At 42.7% G+C, this 16,385-nt stretch overlaps 1 protein-coding gene across 3 annotated transcripts in view; it reads right to left on the reverse strand.

Moving 5' to 3' along the window:
* Mapk14 (mitogen-activated protein kinase 14) overlaps window positions 1-16,385 on the reverse strand; it is a 57,567-nt gene that overhangs the window by 12,537 nt on the left and 28,645 nt on the right. For 2 of the 3 annotated variants that reach the window (XM_090355799.1, XM_090355797.1), the window contains 6 exons: window positions 11,027-11,138; window positions 10,348-10,377; window positions 9,174-9,221; window positions 7,796-7,910; window positions 6,573-6,644; window positions 738-817 (listed from right to left, as the gene is read on the reverse strand). In XM_090355799.1, coding sequence (XP_090211925.1) covers window positions 738-817; window positions 6,573-6,644; window positions 7,796-7,910; window positions 9,174-9,221; window positions 10,348-10,377; window positions 11,027-11,138 — 457 coding nt within the window. The remainder of the gene's footprint in view (window positions 1-737; window positions 818-6,572; window positions 6,645-7,795; window positions 7,911-9,173; window positions 9,222-10,347; window positions 10,378-11,026; window positions 11,139-16,385) is intronic. The other variant, XM_090355798.1, reaches the window with a different exon arrangement.

Genomic DNA, 16,385 nt, shown 5'->3' on the forward strand with positions numbered 1-16,385 from the left:
CAACAGCACAAAGCCATTGCCAAAGGAAGTCAGAGTCACCAGCCCCCGGCTCCTTTCCAAATCCCTGCTTACAGGAATTGGAGCAAGAAAGCACCATCTCTAAAGCTTTTCCTTAGGTTATTCAGCTTGGAGTTTGTAAGGAGGACTTAACACCACTCTCTCCTGCAGACAAGAGATAACCAGGAGCAGAGGCATTTCCTGAGTGGTCTAAGGGCTGGGGAGAGAACAAACCCCAGTGTGAACAAATACTTTCTGTTGAATGTGTGTTCATTCTACAAAAACAAAAAGGGAGCTGCTTTGGGAAAGAAACAGGACTGTGAAAAAATGCCCATGTCATTCCTTGAGGGATGAGGTTAGATTAGTAAATGGGATTAGCTCAGATCCAACAGCAGCCAAAATGAGAAAAAAGCTCATTGTCCACAAAACTTCTGGGAAAATGAAGGGAGGACATAGGGAATAAAGGCACAGTTTTCCAATTCATGTTTTCTGGAGTACAACTGCCCAATAGAGGTTCCTGTGATCCAAGTACATACCCAGAAAAAAAAGAGAACAAAACACGCTCTTGCATGCAAGCAGGCACACAGGCGCGCGCGTGCGCGCACACACACACCTCATCTCAGAGCATACAAAGGGCACATGTGCTTACAAACATACCAGGGTCAAAGTACAGAAAAATGGAAGGCAAGTGGCAGAGACTCCCCACAGAGCAGGTAATTACAATCAAAGCATCAACTCACAGACTCTGAGGAGATTTTCTTCAAAAGCTCAGCCCCTGGGGTTCCAACGAGTCTTAAAATGAGCTTCAACTGATCAATATCTAATGGTAGACTATAAAGGAAAATGTTGGGACAAATAAAAATGAAAGAAACAAACAAATGAGTAAATAAAAACAAGTAACAAAAACATAACAAATGAAACAAAATAAACAAAACACTCCGATAACAAGTTTAAAACCCCAAACCAAGCCAATAAAGTGGACTCATCTAGTCAAGCCTTCTGCAGGACAGTCACTTCAAGGAGGACTTGTACTCCCTGTACCAAAGTCAGAATGCTGCCCTAACATACCAGCTTAGGTTCATTTTGTGCATCTGTCAACATCATCAATCAGTAAAAGGAAGCGATTTTAGATGGAGCTTGGCTGCTAAAGATAGCAGATGAAGATGCAAAGTCTCCAGTTAGTCCAGAGGCTCAGTCTGTACCCCTTCCTCCAAAGCACCGGACATGGCGCATACTAAGTGCTGGCAAGCAGAAGATTACAGAAGAGGAAGTGGCGGGGGGAAGAAGCAGTAGAGCACGGCAGCTAGGGACATGCAGTCTATTTGTGATGATTCCCCTAAGGCCTGACTTGAAGAGCTTGAAACATCCTAGACCAGAGGCCTGTGGAGATCCCAAATCCTTCCACACACCCTGGAGAAATCTCTTCCTCCCACACCAGCTGCAGTGGGCTAGGAGAACCAGCAGAGGGCGCTCTCCTACTATGTGTTCTTTCTATAGCCTTGTGCTTGCCACACACACAAAAGCAGAAACACCAGCTTTCAACCTTTCAAAGGAAAAGTGAATATATAATATAGACACTACTGGTTCATGCCTGTAATCTTGCCACTCAGGAGAATCACAGTTCAAAGCCAGCCAGGGCAGAAAAATCCCAATGAATCACCAGAAAACTGGAAGTGCTACTACGGCTCAAATAGTAGAGCCCTAGCCCTGAGCACAAAGAAGCTTCCAATTATTTGGTGGTTCATTGGAGATAAGAGTCTCACAGACTTTCCTGCCAAGGCTGGCTTTGAATCATGATCCTCAGATCTTAGCCTCCTAAGTAGTTAGGGTTACAGGCATGAGCTACAGTTCCTGGCTTCATCTTTTATGGTAGTAGTAGGACTTGAATTCCGGACCTTAAGCTATTATTTGGCTTTTTCACTCAGGCCAGAGCTCTACCACTTGAGCCACACCCTGCTGGTCTGTATTTCTTTGGGATAAATGGAGATAAGAATCTGCCTAGGATGGCTTCTATCCTCGATCTTGAGCTCTCAGCCTCCTAAGTAGCTAGTATTACAGGTGTGAGCCAGGCGCCCCGTTCCCACTTAAGTTTTTTGTTTTGTTTTGTTTTTGCCAGTCCTGGGCTTGAGCTCACAGCCTGAGCACTGTCCTTGGACTTTCTCAAGGCTAGAGATTTACCACTTGAGCCTCAGCACCATTTCTGGCTTTTTTCTAAGTATGTGGTACCGAGGAATCGAACCTGTGTCTTTGTAATGCTAGGCAAGCACTCTACCACAAGGCCAAACTCCCAGCCCTTCCCATTTAGTTTTGAGTGCAGGTAACATCATCCATTGGGCAGTTTGATAAATCCTGGCTGACCTGAAAAAGACATTCTTCAACAGGCTTCTCAATCCAGCTCCTCTACCTGGCCCTCAAAACCACATTCTATGGAAAGTTTACATACAAAAATTGTTCCAGAAAAGCTGTGTCACTTACTACTGAGCTTGACAGAGTTCCCAGACACTCCACCTGACGTGTTCACACCATGAAGAGTAGGTAGATACAGTAATTTGAGTGCATAAGGGCTATGGGCAGGTTTAATACAGTATGGCAGCCAGGGTTTGGAAGATGAGTTACCACAAGATATAAAAAGAGAAATCTACTTAGTTGCTAAGAGTATTTAAGTAAAGGAAGCCAAAGCATGCAAACCCCTAGGTTCTCTGAAAGCTCCATTTCCACTGAAACACAGGCCAGATCCAACAGGGCCAGCTACTGCATAGCCATGAGCACATGCTCAGGCAGACAAGTCGGGAAAAGCTTCAAGCAGCATTAGAAGCAGAGGAAAGCAAATTTTAATGTAATATGACAGGAAACTATTTCCATAGCAAGCCATCCTTTCTAACAGATGTAACCTCCTTTTTCCCCTGAGGAGAAGACTCATTTCTGTGCTATGAATGTAACGATCACAATGACAAATTTGAGTCATAATGCCCCCTACCCTTGAGTTTTTGTTCTCTTTTTGCAAGTACAGAAAATGACAACCTTGGTTGAAATGTGTGCACGTGTGTATATGTGTGTGCATACCAGTACTAGGGCTTAAACTCATAGATTTATGTTCTTGTTTGGCTTTTTCACTTAAGGTTAGTGCTCTATCATTTGAGCCACATTTCCACTTCCAGACTTTTGCTGGTTAATTGGGGATAAAAATCTTTCAGATTTGTTTGCCCAGGCTAGTTTTGAACTACCATTCGCAAATCCCATCCACCTGAGTGGCTAGGATTAGAGGAAGGAGCCATTGGTGCCTGGCTTGAAGATTACTACTTCTTTTTTTTTTTTTTTGGCTTGAACTGAGGGCCTGAGCACTTTTCTTGGGTTTTCCTCAAGGCTAGCACTCTACCACTTGAGCCACAGCATTACTTCTGGCTTTTCTATGTATGTGGTACCAAGGAATCAAACCTGGGTATTCATCAACGCTATGCAAGCACTCTACCACTAGGCCAAACTTCCAGCCCCGAAGATTACTTTTTAAATCAAGTTCTCTGTAACAAAGCCAAAAGGGAGTTCGAGTAAATAGGTAAGGGTGGAGGAAATTGACAAGGGATGAATAATTAGAGGGATATTTTGTTTGTTTGTTTGTTTTCTAGTACCCGAATAACTCCTCAGAAACATCCATGAATCAGAGTTGAGGATGAACAACAGACATGGGGTGAAACCTACCTGCCTGTAAGCAGCATCTCCCAGGAAACTAGATCCACACAAAGCAGAGACACTCTTAGGCACAGACAGGATAAACTCCAATGAAACTCAGAATACCTCTTCTTCTGGGTTGTCAAAACAGTTGTTTTCACAGACAGACAGACACACACACACACACACACACACACACACACACACACACACACACGTACAGCACTTTTGTCGATAAACCCCCTTCTGGAAAAATACTTTCTAAAGTTACCAACATTTATTAAGACATATGCTTTCAGTTTGTAGAGAGAACTCACTTTGTAAAAATTAAGACGAGGACAGGGAATGTAATGCTATTTCAGTAATAAGAGTGCATGAGGCCCTGAATTCTATCCCCAACACTGTAGGGTGTGAGGGGAAAGGAAGAGAGAAGAGTATTTGAAAACAACAACTGAAAGCCATGAGATATGAATACTGGGGTCACTCCAGAAAGCCCTGGTTAAACTTTTTTTTTTTAAATCACTTGATCTGGTTAGAGTGTACCCAGGTGGTCACTGTTACTCTGTGTTTTGGAGCATGTCTGAACTGTTTCATAACAAGTTTGGAAGAGATGGGAAGAAGGAATGAGTAACTTAGGTGCTCTTCAGCTCAAGGCTACCACCCTACCCCTTGAGCCACATTGCCACTTCTGGTTTTCTAGTGATTAAATGGGGATAAGAGTCTCATGGACTTTTTAGTGCCTGGGCTGGCTTTGAACTGCTATCCTCAGATCTCAGCCTCCTGAGTACTAGGATTACAGGTGTGAGCCCAGCTTATAACTACTCTTATCAATACTTTTATTAGACCAGATAGATCTGTAGTCATAAGAATAGACAGAGGTGGTGATTTTGTGACATTGTGAATATAATTCACCCTAATGAATTAGAAACTTAAAATGGCAGGTGCCAGTGGCTCATGCCTGTAACTTTAGCTATTTAGGAGGCTGAGATCTAATAATCACAGTTCAAAGCCAGCCCGGTCTGGAAAGTCTGTGACACTCTTATCGCCAATTAACTACCAAAAAGTCAGAAGTAGAACTGTGGTTCAAATGGTATAGTGCTAGCCTTGAGCAAAAGAGCAAGGACAGTGCCCAGGCCCCCACTTTAAGCTCCAGGATTAGCAACAGAAAAACAAGAACCACATACACATAAATATTTGTTTTTAGACTTGCTTAAAGACCCGCAGCTAGAAGTAAAGGAGCAAAGATCTAAACCCAGAAAGTATGGCTGCTGGATGCAGTGTTATTTGTCTAGCACTGTCTATGCAGGCACACATATCTGTGACTATCCAAATGAGAGCTGCAGATACAGACACCAAGAAGGGGAGAGAGGGGAAGAGGACAGCCTCAGGAAAATGTCTGCTCCAGAGGGCAAACCAAGGGGCAAAACCTAATCCTCTCAACTTGGACTGTAATGTGGATGTAGAGCAAATGGCTTAGGGAAAGAGATAAGGCAAATAAAGGAGGTAGAATGGCTGAATGCTGCATGGATTCCATAATATGCAGGGGCAGTGCAGGGACACCTTGGCTTTCCCTAAGGAACAGGTGTTTTGGTTCCTGAGGGAAGTCCATGATCTCTAGCAAGAGACGGTCAGAATAGAACACATAGATAGATATCATGACATCACAGTACACTGACATTCTGGCTGATCAATTCAATTCAATGAGATTATTTGGGTATGGAGCTAACACCAGAACTTGGAGATCTAAGCATGATCTAAGAGGGAAATGTGTCATTCCTAAGAGCCCAACCAAAGCCTGTCAAAATTTCAGGCCAGTCAGCTGAATCTTACAGTCATCCCCCAAGCCAACTGTAGGCAAGCACGTTAGGCTTGCCTTACTGAAGGCTCTCACGTAAACACCTTCTATAAGTGGAGCACATGGGAGTTTGAACAAGCCACATTTTAAGGATATTTCCCAAACATATGGCAGGGAGAACAGGGCTGAGCTAGACCATGACTGAGAAAACAAGTATGGGACTACATTGGGACTGGCTCTACCCCAGGATAGAGTTGTGATGGAAAAATAAATAAACACACACACACACACACACACACACACACACACACACACACACACACACACACACACACAGAGGCACATGACATAGTGACCTTTGTGCTTTTACTATTTGTTACAAAACAAACTTGAGAGATGGCAGATAAGTCATTGCAGGGACTCAACACAGCCTTTTAAAGTACATAAGCCAAACTCAACCACAAGATACTCTTCATTTATAGATGGGCCTCTGCTCCCTATGGTTGCACAAATCCACTAAACCTGTCACTGGGGTCTAGGGCATCTCATGAGTACACTCAGGTTTCAGAACAGCTGCACGAAGATTATTCCAATAAGGACCTTGCTGAAAAAAAAAAAAAAGACAGATGTGAGGGTTTCTTTTTTTGTGGCATGCCAGTGGCTCATGGCTATAATCCTAGCCATTTAGGAAGCTGAGATCTGAGGATCACAGTTCAAAGCCAGTTGGGCAGGAAAATCCTTGAGACTCATCTCCTATTAACCAGCAAAAAACTGGAAGTGGAGCTGTTGCTCAAGTGGGAGGGTGCCAGGCCTTGAGTCTTGGGTGAAAAAGCTAAGGGACAGCATCCAGTACTGGCAAACACACACACACACACACACACACACACACACACACACGCACACGCACACAAAATATACACTCTCACAGTCTCACAGTTTTTAAGCTTGTCTCTTTTTTGGCAAGGCACACAGCAGGAGGGGAAGACCCATAAAAAAATCTAGATCATAAAAGCAAAAAATTGAGGTCTCCTCTACAGATAAGTAAAGGTAATACAAATCGATGGACATCAGAATACAGAGAAGAAACAAGAATCCCAAACTTTATAAAGGATACGGTCTGTACCAGGAAACAACGTTCTTCCAGTCAACAGCTCAGCCATTATGCACCCCACTGACCAAATATCCACTGGCAAAATTAAAGAGAAATAAAAGCACATACATGGTCACTGTTATTATAATTGGCTACAGTGGGACCATAGTTGTGAAATACTCAAGCCAGGCCATGTGCTGGTGGCTCACACCTGTAGTCCTAGCTAATCAGGAGGCTAAGATCTGAGAATCTCAGTTCAAAGCCAGCCCCAGCAGACAAATCCAAGGGACTTTTATCTCCCATGAAGCACCAAAATAGCCAGAAGTGGAGGTATGGCTCAAGTGGTAGTGTACCAGCCTTGAGTGAAAAAGCCAAGCAAGAGCTTGAGGCTCTGAGTTCAAGCTCCAAGATTGGCACACAAAATAATTTTTTTGAAGGAAGAAATAGTTAAAACAATATTTACTTAAGACAACCAAGGCTAAACAATCACACTCATTTCCACAGAACTAAGTAAGTTTATTAAGATTTTCACCCCAGAAAGTGGTGCTATGGCTCAAGGGGTAGAGCAATAGCCTTGAGCCGAAGAGTCAAGGACAGCGCCCAAGCCCAGAATTCAGGTCCAATGACTGGCCAAACAAAACAAAACAAAACAACAATAGAAACAAAACTTTTACCCCACTAAAGGGCATCGAAGTCATAACAAGATAAAACTTTCTTATATACAGTGTTTCCCCTACCTAAAACAGTTACATTCTCCTATCTAAAATTGAGTAGCTATTGTCTTCAGAAGCACTCCAAGTTTTGTTGAAAGCTTAAAGAAATAAAAACTCAAGTGCTAAATGACAATTGGAAAGCTATTTATTTATTTATTTTTGCCAGTCCTGGGCTTGAGCTTAGGGCCTGAGCACTACACTATCTTGGACTTTCTCAAGACTAGAGCTCTACCACTTGAGCCTTAGCACCACTTCCAGCTTTTTTCTATGCATGTGGTACCAAAGAATTGAACCCAGGTCTTTATGCATGCTAGGCAAGCACTCTACCACCAGGCCAAACTCCTGGCCCTGGAAAGGAATTTAAAAAAAATGCCATTTCTGCATCTGAGCAAATGAAGCAGCTTCTATTGACAGTCTTTGAAAAGAACACTAAGGGCAGATGCTTCCTCCATTGTTACCTCTGAGAACTATTTGTCCAATCAACAGTAAGGACACCCAATCAACAAAGCCCTGGGTGAGCAGTGCAAGCAATACCTGTCTGGTTGTAATGCATCCAGTTCAGCATGATCTCAGGAGCCCTGTACCACCTGGTGGCCACGTAACCTGTCATTTCATCATCAGTATGCCGAGCCAGTCCAAAATCTAGAATCTAAGAAGATGATTAGACATTGGAATAAGCAAATGCCAAAATTCATAGAGCTGTTTATTCTTCCATATATTTTATCTCTTATTTCAATTATTTGAGTGAGTGGTTTAGGGACATTTTTATTTATTTATTTTTTTATTTTTTGCCAGTCCTGGGCTTGAGCTTAGGGCCTGAGCACTGTCCTTGGACTTTCTCAAGGCTAGAGCTCTACCGCTTGAGCCTCAGCACCACTTCTGGCTTTTATCTATGTATGTGGTACCGAGGAATCGAACCCGGGTCTTCATGCATGCTAGGCAAGCACTTTAACCACTAGGCCAAACTCCCGGCCCGGGACATTTTTATTTTTAATAACCTAAGTAATCTAACAATTATTGCTTTGGGAATGATTACTTGACATCCGACTATAATTTTCCTTTATTATATTACTGTTTATTTATTTATATATTTTTTTCAGTCTTGGGGCTTGAACTCTAGGCCTGGTTTGTCCTTGAGCTATTCAGCTACCACTTGAGCCACAGCACCACTTCCAGTTTTCCTGGTGGTTAACTGGAGATAGAAGTCTCATGGACTTGGGCCAGGAGTTTGGCCTAGTGGTAGAGTGCTTGCCTAGCATGCATGAAGACCCAGGTTTGATTCCTCGGCACCACTTACGTAGCAAAAAGCCAGAAGTGGTGCTGTGGCTCAAGTGGTAGAGCCCTATCCTTGAGAAAATCCAGGGACAGTGCTCAGGCCCTGAGCCCAAGCCCAGGACTGGCAAAAAAAAAAAAAAAAAAGTCTCATGGACTTTCATGTGTAGGCAGCTTTGAACCTTGATCCTCAGATCTCAGCCTCCTGAGTGAGCCAGGTGTGAGCCAAGGGTGCCTAGTATAATACATTACATTTTAAACTTAATTTCATTTTAAAACAAAAACAAAAAACACTCAATGCTAAAAAACACTCAATGCTACTTTCCATGTCACTGAAACAGCTTAGTCTATGTTTTTAAATTCCATAGTTTAACCTAAAAGTTTATGGCTTAAATTTGAAGTCTACTTTGATCAAGATGCATTGTATTCATAAACTGACAGGTTAAATTCAAACAACTTTGTATAACTATTTTAAGATAATTTTATGAACAAATAAAAATTTAAAAAATAAACACTATTTAAAAAATAAACTGCTATTCCTCAGGATGAATTTTCAGACAAATCAAAGTCATCCTAATTAGCCACAGGAATCATCTGTAGGGGAAGCAAACCACAGCCACTGTATCCTTCTTGGTCCTACCTTTAGCTCGCAGTCCTCATTCACAGCAAGATTACTGGGCTTTAAGTCCTAGGAAGCAAGTACAGAGAGGATAGACTGGACTTTATCCACAATGACAATCCTCTCCTTAGAGATAATAGTGAGGATCCATATATCAAAGGAAGACCTTATTTATCCACACATCATCAGACCATCTTCAGCCTAGAGGCAAACTTAGTCTTAAAGCATAAAATTTTAAAGAAATTGTAACTTTCTTTAATCAATCTAAGTAGCAATTGATCAATATTCCAATGGCTAACAGTATGTTTAAATTCAGATTGGCTGAATGTTATTCTTTTTTTTTTTTTTCCCCCAGTCCTGGGGCTTGAATTCAGGGCCTGAGCACTGTCCTTAGGCTTTCTCCAGGCTATCACTCTACCACTTTAGCCACCATGCCACTTTTGGCTTTTTTATGTATGTGGTACTGAGCAGTCAAACCTAGGTCTTCAAGGATGCTAGGCAAGCACTCTTGTCACTAGGCAAAACTCCCAGCCCCCTGGTTATTATCCCCTCCACCTCCCCTCCCCCACACATCCTGGGGCTTAAACTCTGAGCCTGGGTACTGTCCCTGAGCTTCTTTTTGCTCAAAGCTAATACTCTACCACTTGAGCCACAGGCACCACTTAGGCTTTTAATTTATTTTTCCTGGCTCATGGGCTTGAACTGGCCTGGGCCCTGTCCCTAGCTCTTCTGCTGAAGGTTACCACCCTACCCCAGCGCTTGGGCGCTGTCCCTGAGTTATTCAGCTCAAGGCTACTGCCCTACCCTTGAGCCAAGCCCTATTTCCCCATTTTCTAGAGGTTAATTGGAGATAAGAGTTTCAGGTCCTTTTGTACCAGGGCTGGCTTAGAATCGTGATCCTCAGATCTCAGCCTCCTGAGTAGCTAGGATTAAAAGCCTGGCTTTTTTCCCCCTCCTTTTTTGTTTATATAGTACGGAGGAATCAAACCCAGGGCTTCATGTGTGCTAGGCAAGCACTCTACCACTGAGCCACATTCCAAGCCCTATTATTCTTTGTTCTTTGGTGGTGGTACTAGGACTTGAACTTAAGTGCCTCACACTTGTTAGGCTACTAGTAAGCTACTGTCAGCCTGAGTGCCATTCTTCTAGTCCCACTTCATATTCCCAAAATAATAACTGAAGTCATGATACATACCCTGTGAATTATGTCAGCTGAATGTATATACTGCAAAAGAGAAAGAAGTCCATCAAATGAATTCTTTTCAACGTTTAACTATGACCATTCTATAACAAATTGTAGCACATCTTCATGAATCAATAAGGACCTATAACTATTCACAGTAGAGAGCCAAGATCAGTCACAATTAGCATTACTGTGTCCATTTACAGCCGTGATTTTCACAGCTTCGACTCAGCCCGCTTAAGCTTTCAAGGACTGCTTGACTGAACACAAAGCTGCTAGAAATTAAAGATGGCTTGATTTTTAGGATATTGTTTATCTTCTCCTACAATTAAGTTATCCTTGAGTTTTGTTAACACTTCAACATTACACTGACCAGATATGTCATTACACTGCAAAGTTACTAATTTTTAATAAAATTAAATATCCTTAACTCCTAGAGATTTACACATCATATATATGGCTAGAATGATAAGATGCCTATACTTGTTAGACAATCTGGAAATAATCTTGCTTAGGAAACACAAAGAAGCAAGGTTGACTGTTGGCAGCTGTGGTCTCTTACTGACCAATGTTCATCATACTGTGTTCTTTGCTTGTGATTCTGTGTGTTGGAGTTTTATTTGTTCTAAGCCCTAAACAGAAGGAAAAGAGAGACTTGGTTTCTTAGCATTATTGTTGATCTTGTCTGTACCTTTAGACCTCGGAGAATCTGGTAAATGAGGAACTGAACATGGTCATCGGTAAGTTTCTGACATTTTACGATGTTGTTCAGATCCGCTCCCATGAGGTGGGTCACTAGATACCTAGAAGTGAATGGAGAGTTACACAGTGATACAGATGTTTAAGAAGTTCTTGTCTTCATAAAACTTTCAAAAAGAAGGCTTGGAGAAGTGACTCAAGCCTATAATCCTAGCTACTTGGAAGGCAGAGATTTGGCCTTTAAGTTTGAGTCCAACTCAATCAAGCAGAATGCAAGTTGCTATCTCAACCAATGACTGGGTGATACGTGCCTGTCATCCTAACTACATGGAGAAGCACAAATAAAAGGCTTATAACCCAGACTAGAGCAGGCATAAAGTAAGATCTTACCTTAAAAATAAAGGACAAGGGTTGGGAGTTTGGCCTAGTGATAAGAGTGCTTGCCTAGCATGCACGAAGACCCAGGTTCGATTCCTCAATACCACATACATAGAAAAAAAGTTGGGAGTGGTGCTGAGGCTCAAGTGGTAAAGCTCTAGACTTGAGAAAGTCCAAAGACAGTGCTCAGGCCCTAAGCTCAAGCTCAGGACTGGCAGAAAAAAAAAAAGTAAAGGGAAAAAGGGGCTAGCAGAGTGACTCAAGTGATAAGAGTATCTACCTAATAAGCACAAGGGTCTGAGTTCCAACTCTAGGAAAAAAAAAAAAAAAAAGCTGGTCTGGGCGGCTCATGCCAGTAATCTTAGCTACTCAGGAGGGCTTAGATCTGAGGAACATGGTTCAGAGGCAGGTCCAGGAAAATGAGACTCTTATCTCCAATTAATCACCAGAAAACCACAAGTGGCCCTAGGTTCAAAGTAGTAGAGCATTATAGCCTTCAGCAAAAGAGCTCAGGGAAGCTGGGCATGGCAGCTTATGCCTGTAATCTTAGCTACTCAGGAGGCTGAGATCTGAAGATCAAGGTTCAAAGCCAGTCCGGGCACAAAAGGCCCTGAGACTCCAATTAACCTCTAGAAAGCAGGGAAGTGGGGCTTGGCTCTAGGGTAGGGTGGGAGCTTTGAGCTGAAGAGCTCAGGGACAGCGCCCAGGCCAGGCCGAGTTCAAGCTCCATGACCCTCCTCCCTCCCCTCAAAAAAGAGCTCAGGGATAATGCAGAGGCCCCAAGTTCAAGCCCCACTACCAACTAAAAAAATAAAGTTTAAGGAAAGGGTACTCGGAAAACATTATTATTATTACTATTACTATTATTATTATTTGGTTAGTTGTGGGCCTTGAGGTCATGGCCTGAGCACCATCCCTGAGTTAAGTTATTTTGCTCAAGGCTAGTACTCTACCACTTTGAGCCACAATGCCCCCCCCTTTTTTTGTGGGTCATGGGGCTTGAACTCTGAGCTTGGGTGCTGTCCCTGAGCTCTTCAGCTCAAGGCTACTGCCCTACCTCTTAAGCCACAGCCCCCCTTTTGTAGTGATTAATTGGATACAAGAGTCTCATGGTCTTTAGTGCCAGCTGGCTTTGAACCAAGATCCTCAGATCTCAGTCTCCTGAGTAGCTAGGAATACAGGCATGAGCCATCACACCCAGCAAGAAGCCCACTTTATAACTATCATCAACTAGCTAATTTAAACATTTTTACACTCATTTCTACTCAAAATTGACTGTTCTCAGGCTCCTTAAAGAAAACAATTAACCCAAAAGAAAATATACATGCCAAAATTTGTTCTCTTAAAAAAATGTTATTGGCTAACACTTGTAATCTTAAGTACTCAGGAGGTTAAGATCTGAGGATTGGGGCCAGAAGAAGGGCTTGGTGGTACCATGCTTGCCTAGCATGCACAAAGCCCTGAGCTTTATTCCCTGGAATCATATACACAGAAAAAGCCAGAAGTGGTACAGTGGCTCAAGTGACAGAGTTCTAGCCTTGAGCAAAAAAAATGTCTAAGGAGAGTGCCCAAGCCCTGAGTTTAAGCCCCAGGACTGAAAAAAAAAAAAAATCTAAGAAATGAAGGTTAGAACTATCCAGGGCAGGAAAGCTCATGAAACTCAACTCTATCAAAAAAGCCAGAAGATTCAGGATATTGGTGGCTCATACCTATAATCCTAGCTACTCAGGACTGAAGTTCGAAGCCAGCCTGGGAAGGAAAGTCCATGAGACTCTTATCTGCAATAAACCATTCAGAAAAATCTGTGGCTGGCTGAGAGTTTGGCCTAGTGGTTAAAGTGCTTGCCTAGCATGCATGAAGACCCGGGTTCAATTCCTCGGTACCACATACATAGAAAAAAGCCAGAAGTGGTGCTGAGGCTCAAGTGGTAGAGCTCTAGCCTTGAGAAAATCCAAACACAGTGCTCAGGCCCTGAGCTCAAGCCCAGGACTGGCAAAAAAAAAAAAAAAAGGAAAGAAAAGAAAAGAAAAATCTGTGGCTGAGGTGGTAGAACACTATCCTTGAGCAAAAGAAGCACAGGGATAGCTCTCAGGCCCTCCCAGAGTTCAAGCTCCAGGACTGTTAAAAAAAAAAAAAAAAAAGGGCACTGGGAGTTTGGCCTACTGGTAGAGTGCTTGCCTTGCATGCCCAAAGACCCGGGTTCGATTCCTCCATACTACATACATAGAAAAAAGCTGGAAGTGGTGCTGAGGCTCAAGTGGCAGAGCTCTAGCCTTGAGAAAGTCCAAGGACAGTGCTCAGGCCCTGCGCTCAAGCCCAGGACTGGCAAAAAAACAAAAAAACAACAAAAAAAGTTTATTCTTATAAGAGAAATAAATATACAGTATAAGCAATTATTATATAGCCATAATAAAGTATGTTATATTGTTGAATACTTCATCTTTTAGTTCCCTTGTAAACCTGCCATGCTGTAAGGTTCTAAAACAGGAGTTACATGTAGATTTTCAAGCTACCATTCTCCCTTCCCCCCCCAAGTGACTAATAAAACATATTGTTCATTGACAATATTCCTGCGTCTGCCTTGAAGGAAACAGGAGGAGGCACCAAGAACTCCCCATGGGTGTGGCACTGCCTATTAATCCTTCCTTATACTGGGAGATGGGGAATGAGTACATTCAAGTCCAACAGGTTCACCCCAGAAACCCTAGACTTTCATAATGCCTCAACCTAGTCATTACTATGAACATGAAGACCAGAGCACTATTACACAGGCGGACACTTAATCTTAATTTAGGTGCTTCTTCCTCCAAGAGGAACTGAGGATGTTTATCCTACTATCACAATTTCCACGTAAAGCTGCACTGTGCTAAGATCATCAGGACCCAGCCTAGTTGTACCCTTCAGGTTACATTTTAGTATTTCCTAATTTAAAAACTTATATGTTTATACTGACTTAAGGAAAGGGGGAGACTCTAAAGGTAATTTTAAATAGTAAAAACAATTCTTTGAGAACCATGGCTTTTTGTTGCCTTTTAAATTAATTTTACTTATTTCTTCATGTGGTATTGAAGAACTGAACCCAGGGTCTCATGCATGCAAAGTAAGTACTCTATCAGTAAGCCACATTCCCAATCCTAGAGAAACATGTTTAATTGTTTTTGTTTTTGTTTTTTTGTCAGTCATGGGGCTTGAACTCTAGGTCTGGGCATTGTCCCTGAGATCTTCAGCTCAAGGCTACTGCCCCTACTCCTTGAGCCACAGAGCCACTTCCAGGTTTCTAATGGTTAATCGGAGATAAGAGTCTCACAGACTTTAGTGTCTGGGCTGGCAGGATTCTCAGAGCCTCAGATTTCAGCCTCCTGAATAGCTAGAATTACAGGGGTGAGCCACCACGACGGGAGAGAAACATGTTTTTATGAAGGCATTTTTTTTTTTTTTTTTTGCCAGTCCTGGGGCTTGAACTCTGGGCCTAAGTGCTGACCTTGGGCTTTCTCAAGCCTAGCACTCTACAACTTGAGTCACAGCACTATTTCTGGCTTTTTCTATGTATATGGTACCAAGGAATCAAACCCAGGTCTTCATGCATGGTAGGCAAGCACTCTACCAACTAGGCCAAACTCCCAGCCCCTATGAAGGCATTTTAAAATAAAGGCACATTGGTGACACTGCCCAAGAACCTGTCACGCACTATATTTTGTTTTGTGCAAGTCCTAGGGCATGAACTCAGGTCCTGGATTCTGTCCCTTAGCTCTTTCATCCAAGGCTGGCACTCTACCACTTAAGCCACAGCTCCACATCTGGCTTTTTGCTAATTAACTGGAGCCAAGTGTCTCATGTACTTTCTTGCCTAGGCTAACTTGAAACCTCGATCCTCAGATCTCAGTCTTCTGAGTAGGTAGGATTACAGGTGTGAGCCACTGGTGTCTGGATTTTATTTTGTTCTTGTTAGTGGTAGTGGTGGTTGTCATCCTAGGGCTTGAACTCAGGACCTGAGAGCTGTCCCTGAGATTTTTTTCACCAAGACTGGTATTCTACCATTTGAGCCACAGCGCCACTTCCAGGTTTTTCTGAGTAGTTTATTGGCGATAAAAGATTCTCATAGATAGCCAGCACCAATAGCTCATATTTGTAATCTTACCTACTCTGGTGGCTGAGATCTGAGGATCTCAGATCAAAGCCAGCCTGGGCATGAAAGACTGTGAGACTCTTATCTCCAATTAACCACCAGAAAACTGGAAGTGGCACTGTGGCTCAAAGTGGTAGAGCGACAGCCTTGAGCTGAAGAGCTTAGACAGAGCACCCAGGGTTCAAATCCCATGACGAACTTTAAAAAACAAAGACTTCCCTGCCTGGGCTGGCTTCAAACCATGATCCTCACATCTCAGCCTCCTGAGTATCTAGGATTACAGGTGTGAGCCACCAGCACCCGGCTTCTATTTTATTTTTGAGATGGCGTCTTGCTAACTTTGTCTGGGCTACATTAAACTAAGTTCTTTTGCCTCCACCTTTGGAACAGCTGGGACTACAATCTTGCATCTCTCTCCCCCCATTTTTTTTTTTTGTGCCTGTTTTAGGGCTTGAACTCAGGGCCTAGGCACTGTCTCTGAGATTCTTTTTCTTAAGGTTAGCACTCTACAACTTAAGCTACAGTGCTACTTTCAGCTTTTTCTAAGTAATTTATTCTGAGTACTTTCCTGCAGATATCAACCTCCTGAGTAGCTCGGGTTACAGGCATGAGCTACTAGTGTTCAGCCAGAGCACTTATTTTGAAAAGTGAAAATCAAAGTGGAGTTCTGATGGTTCACACTTGTAGTTCTAGCTACTCAGGAAGCCGAGATCTAAGGATCAAGATTCAAAGCCAGCTTGAGCAGAAAAGGTGATGAGACTCTTATCTCTAATTAACCACTAAAGTGGAAGTAGAGCTGTGACACAAGTGGTAAGGCAAACTCTTGAGTAAAAAAAAATCTCAGGGA

The sequence above is a fragment of the Megascapheus bottae genome, chromosome 22 (genome assembly GCF_031878675.1).
Source record: "Megascapheus bottae isolate mThoBot1 chromosome 22, mThoBot2.hap1, whole genome shotgun sequence".
In the NCBI taxonomy this organism is placed as follows: domain Eukaryota; kingdom Metazoa; phylum Chordata; class Mammalia; order Rodentia; family Geomyidae; genus Megascapheus; species Megascapheus bottae.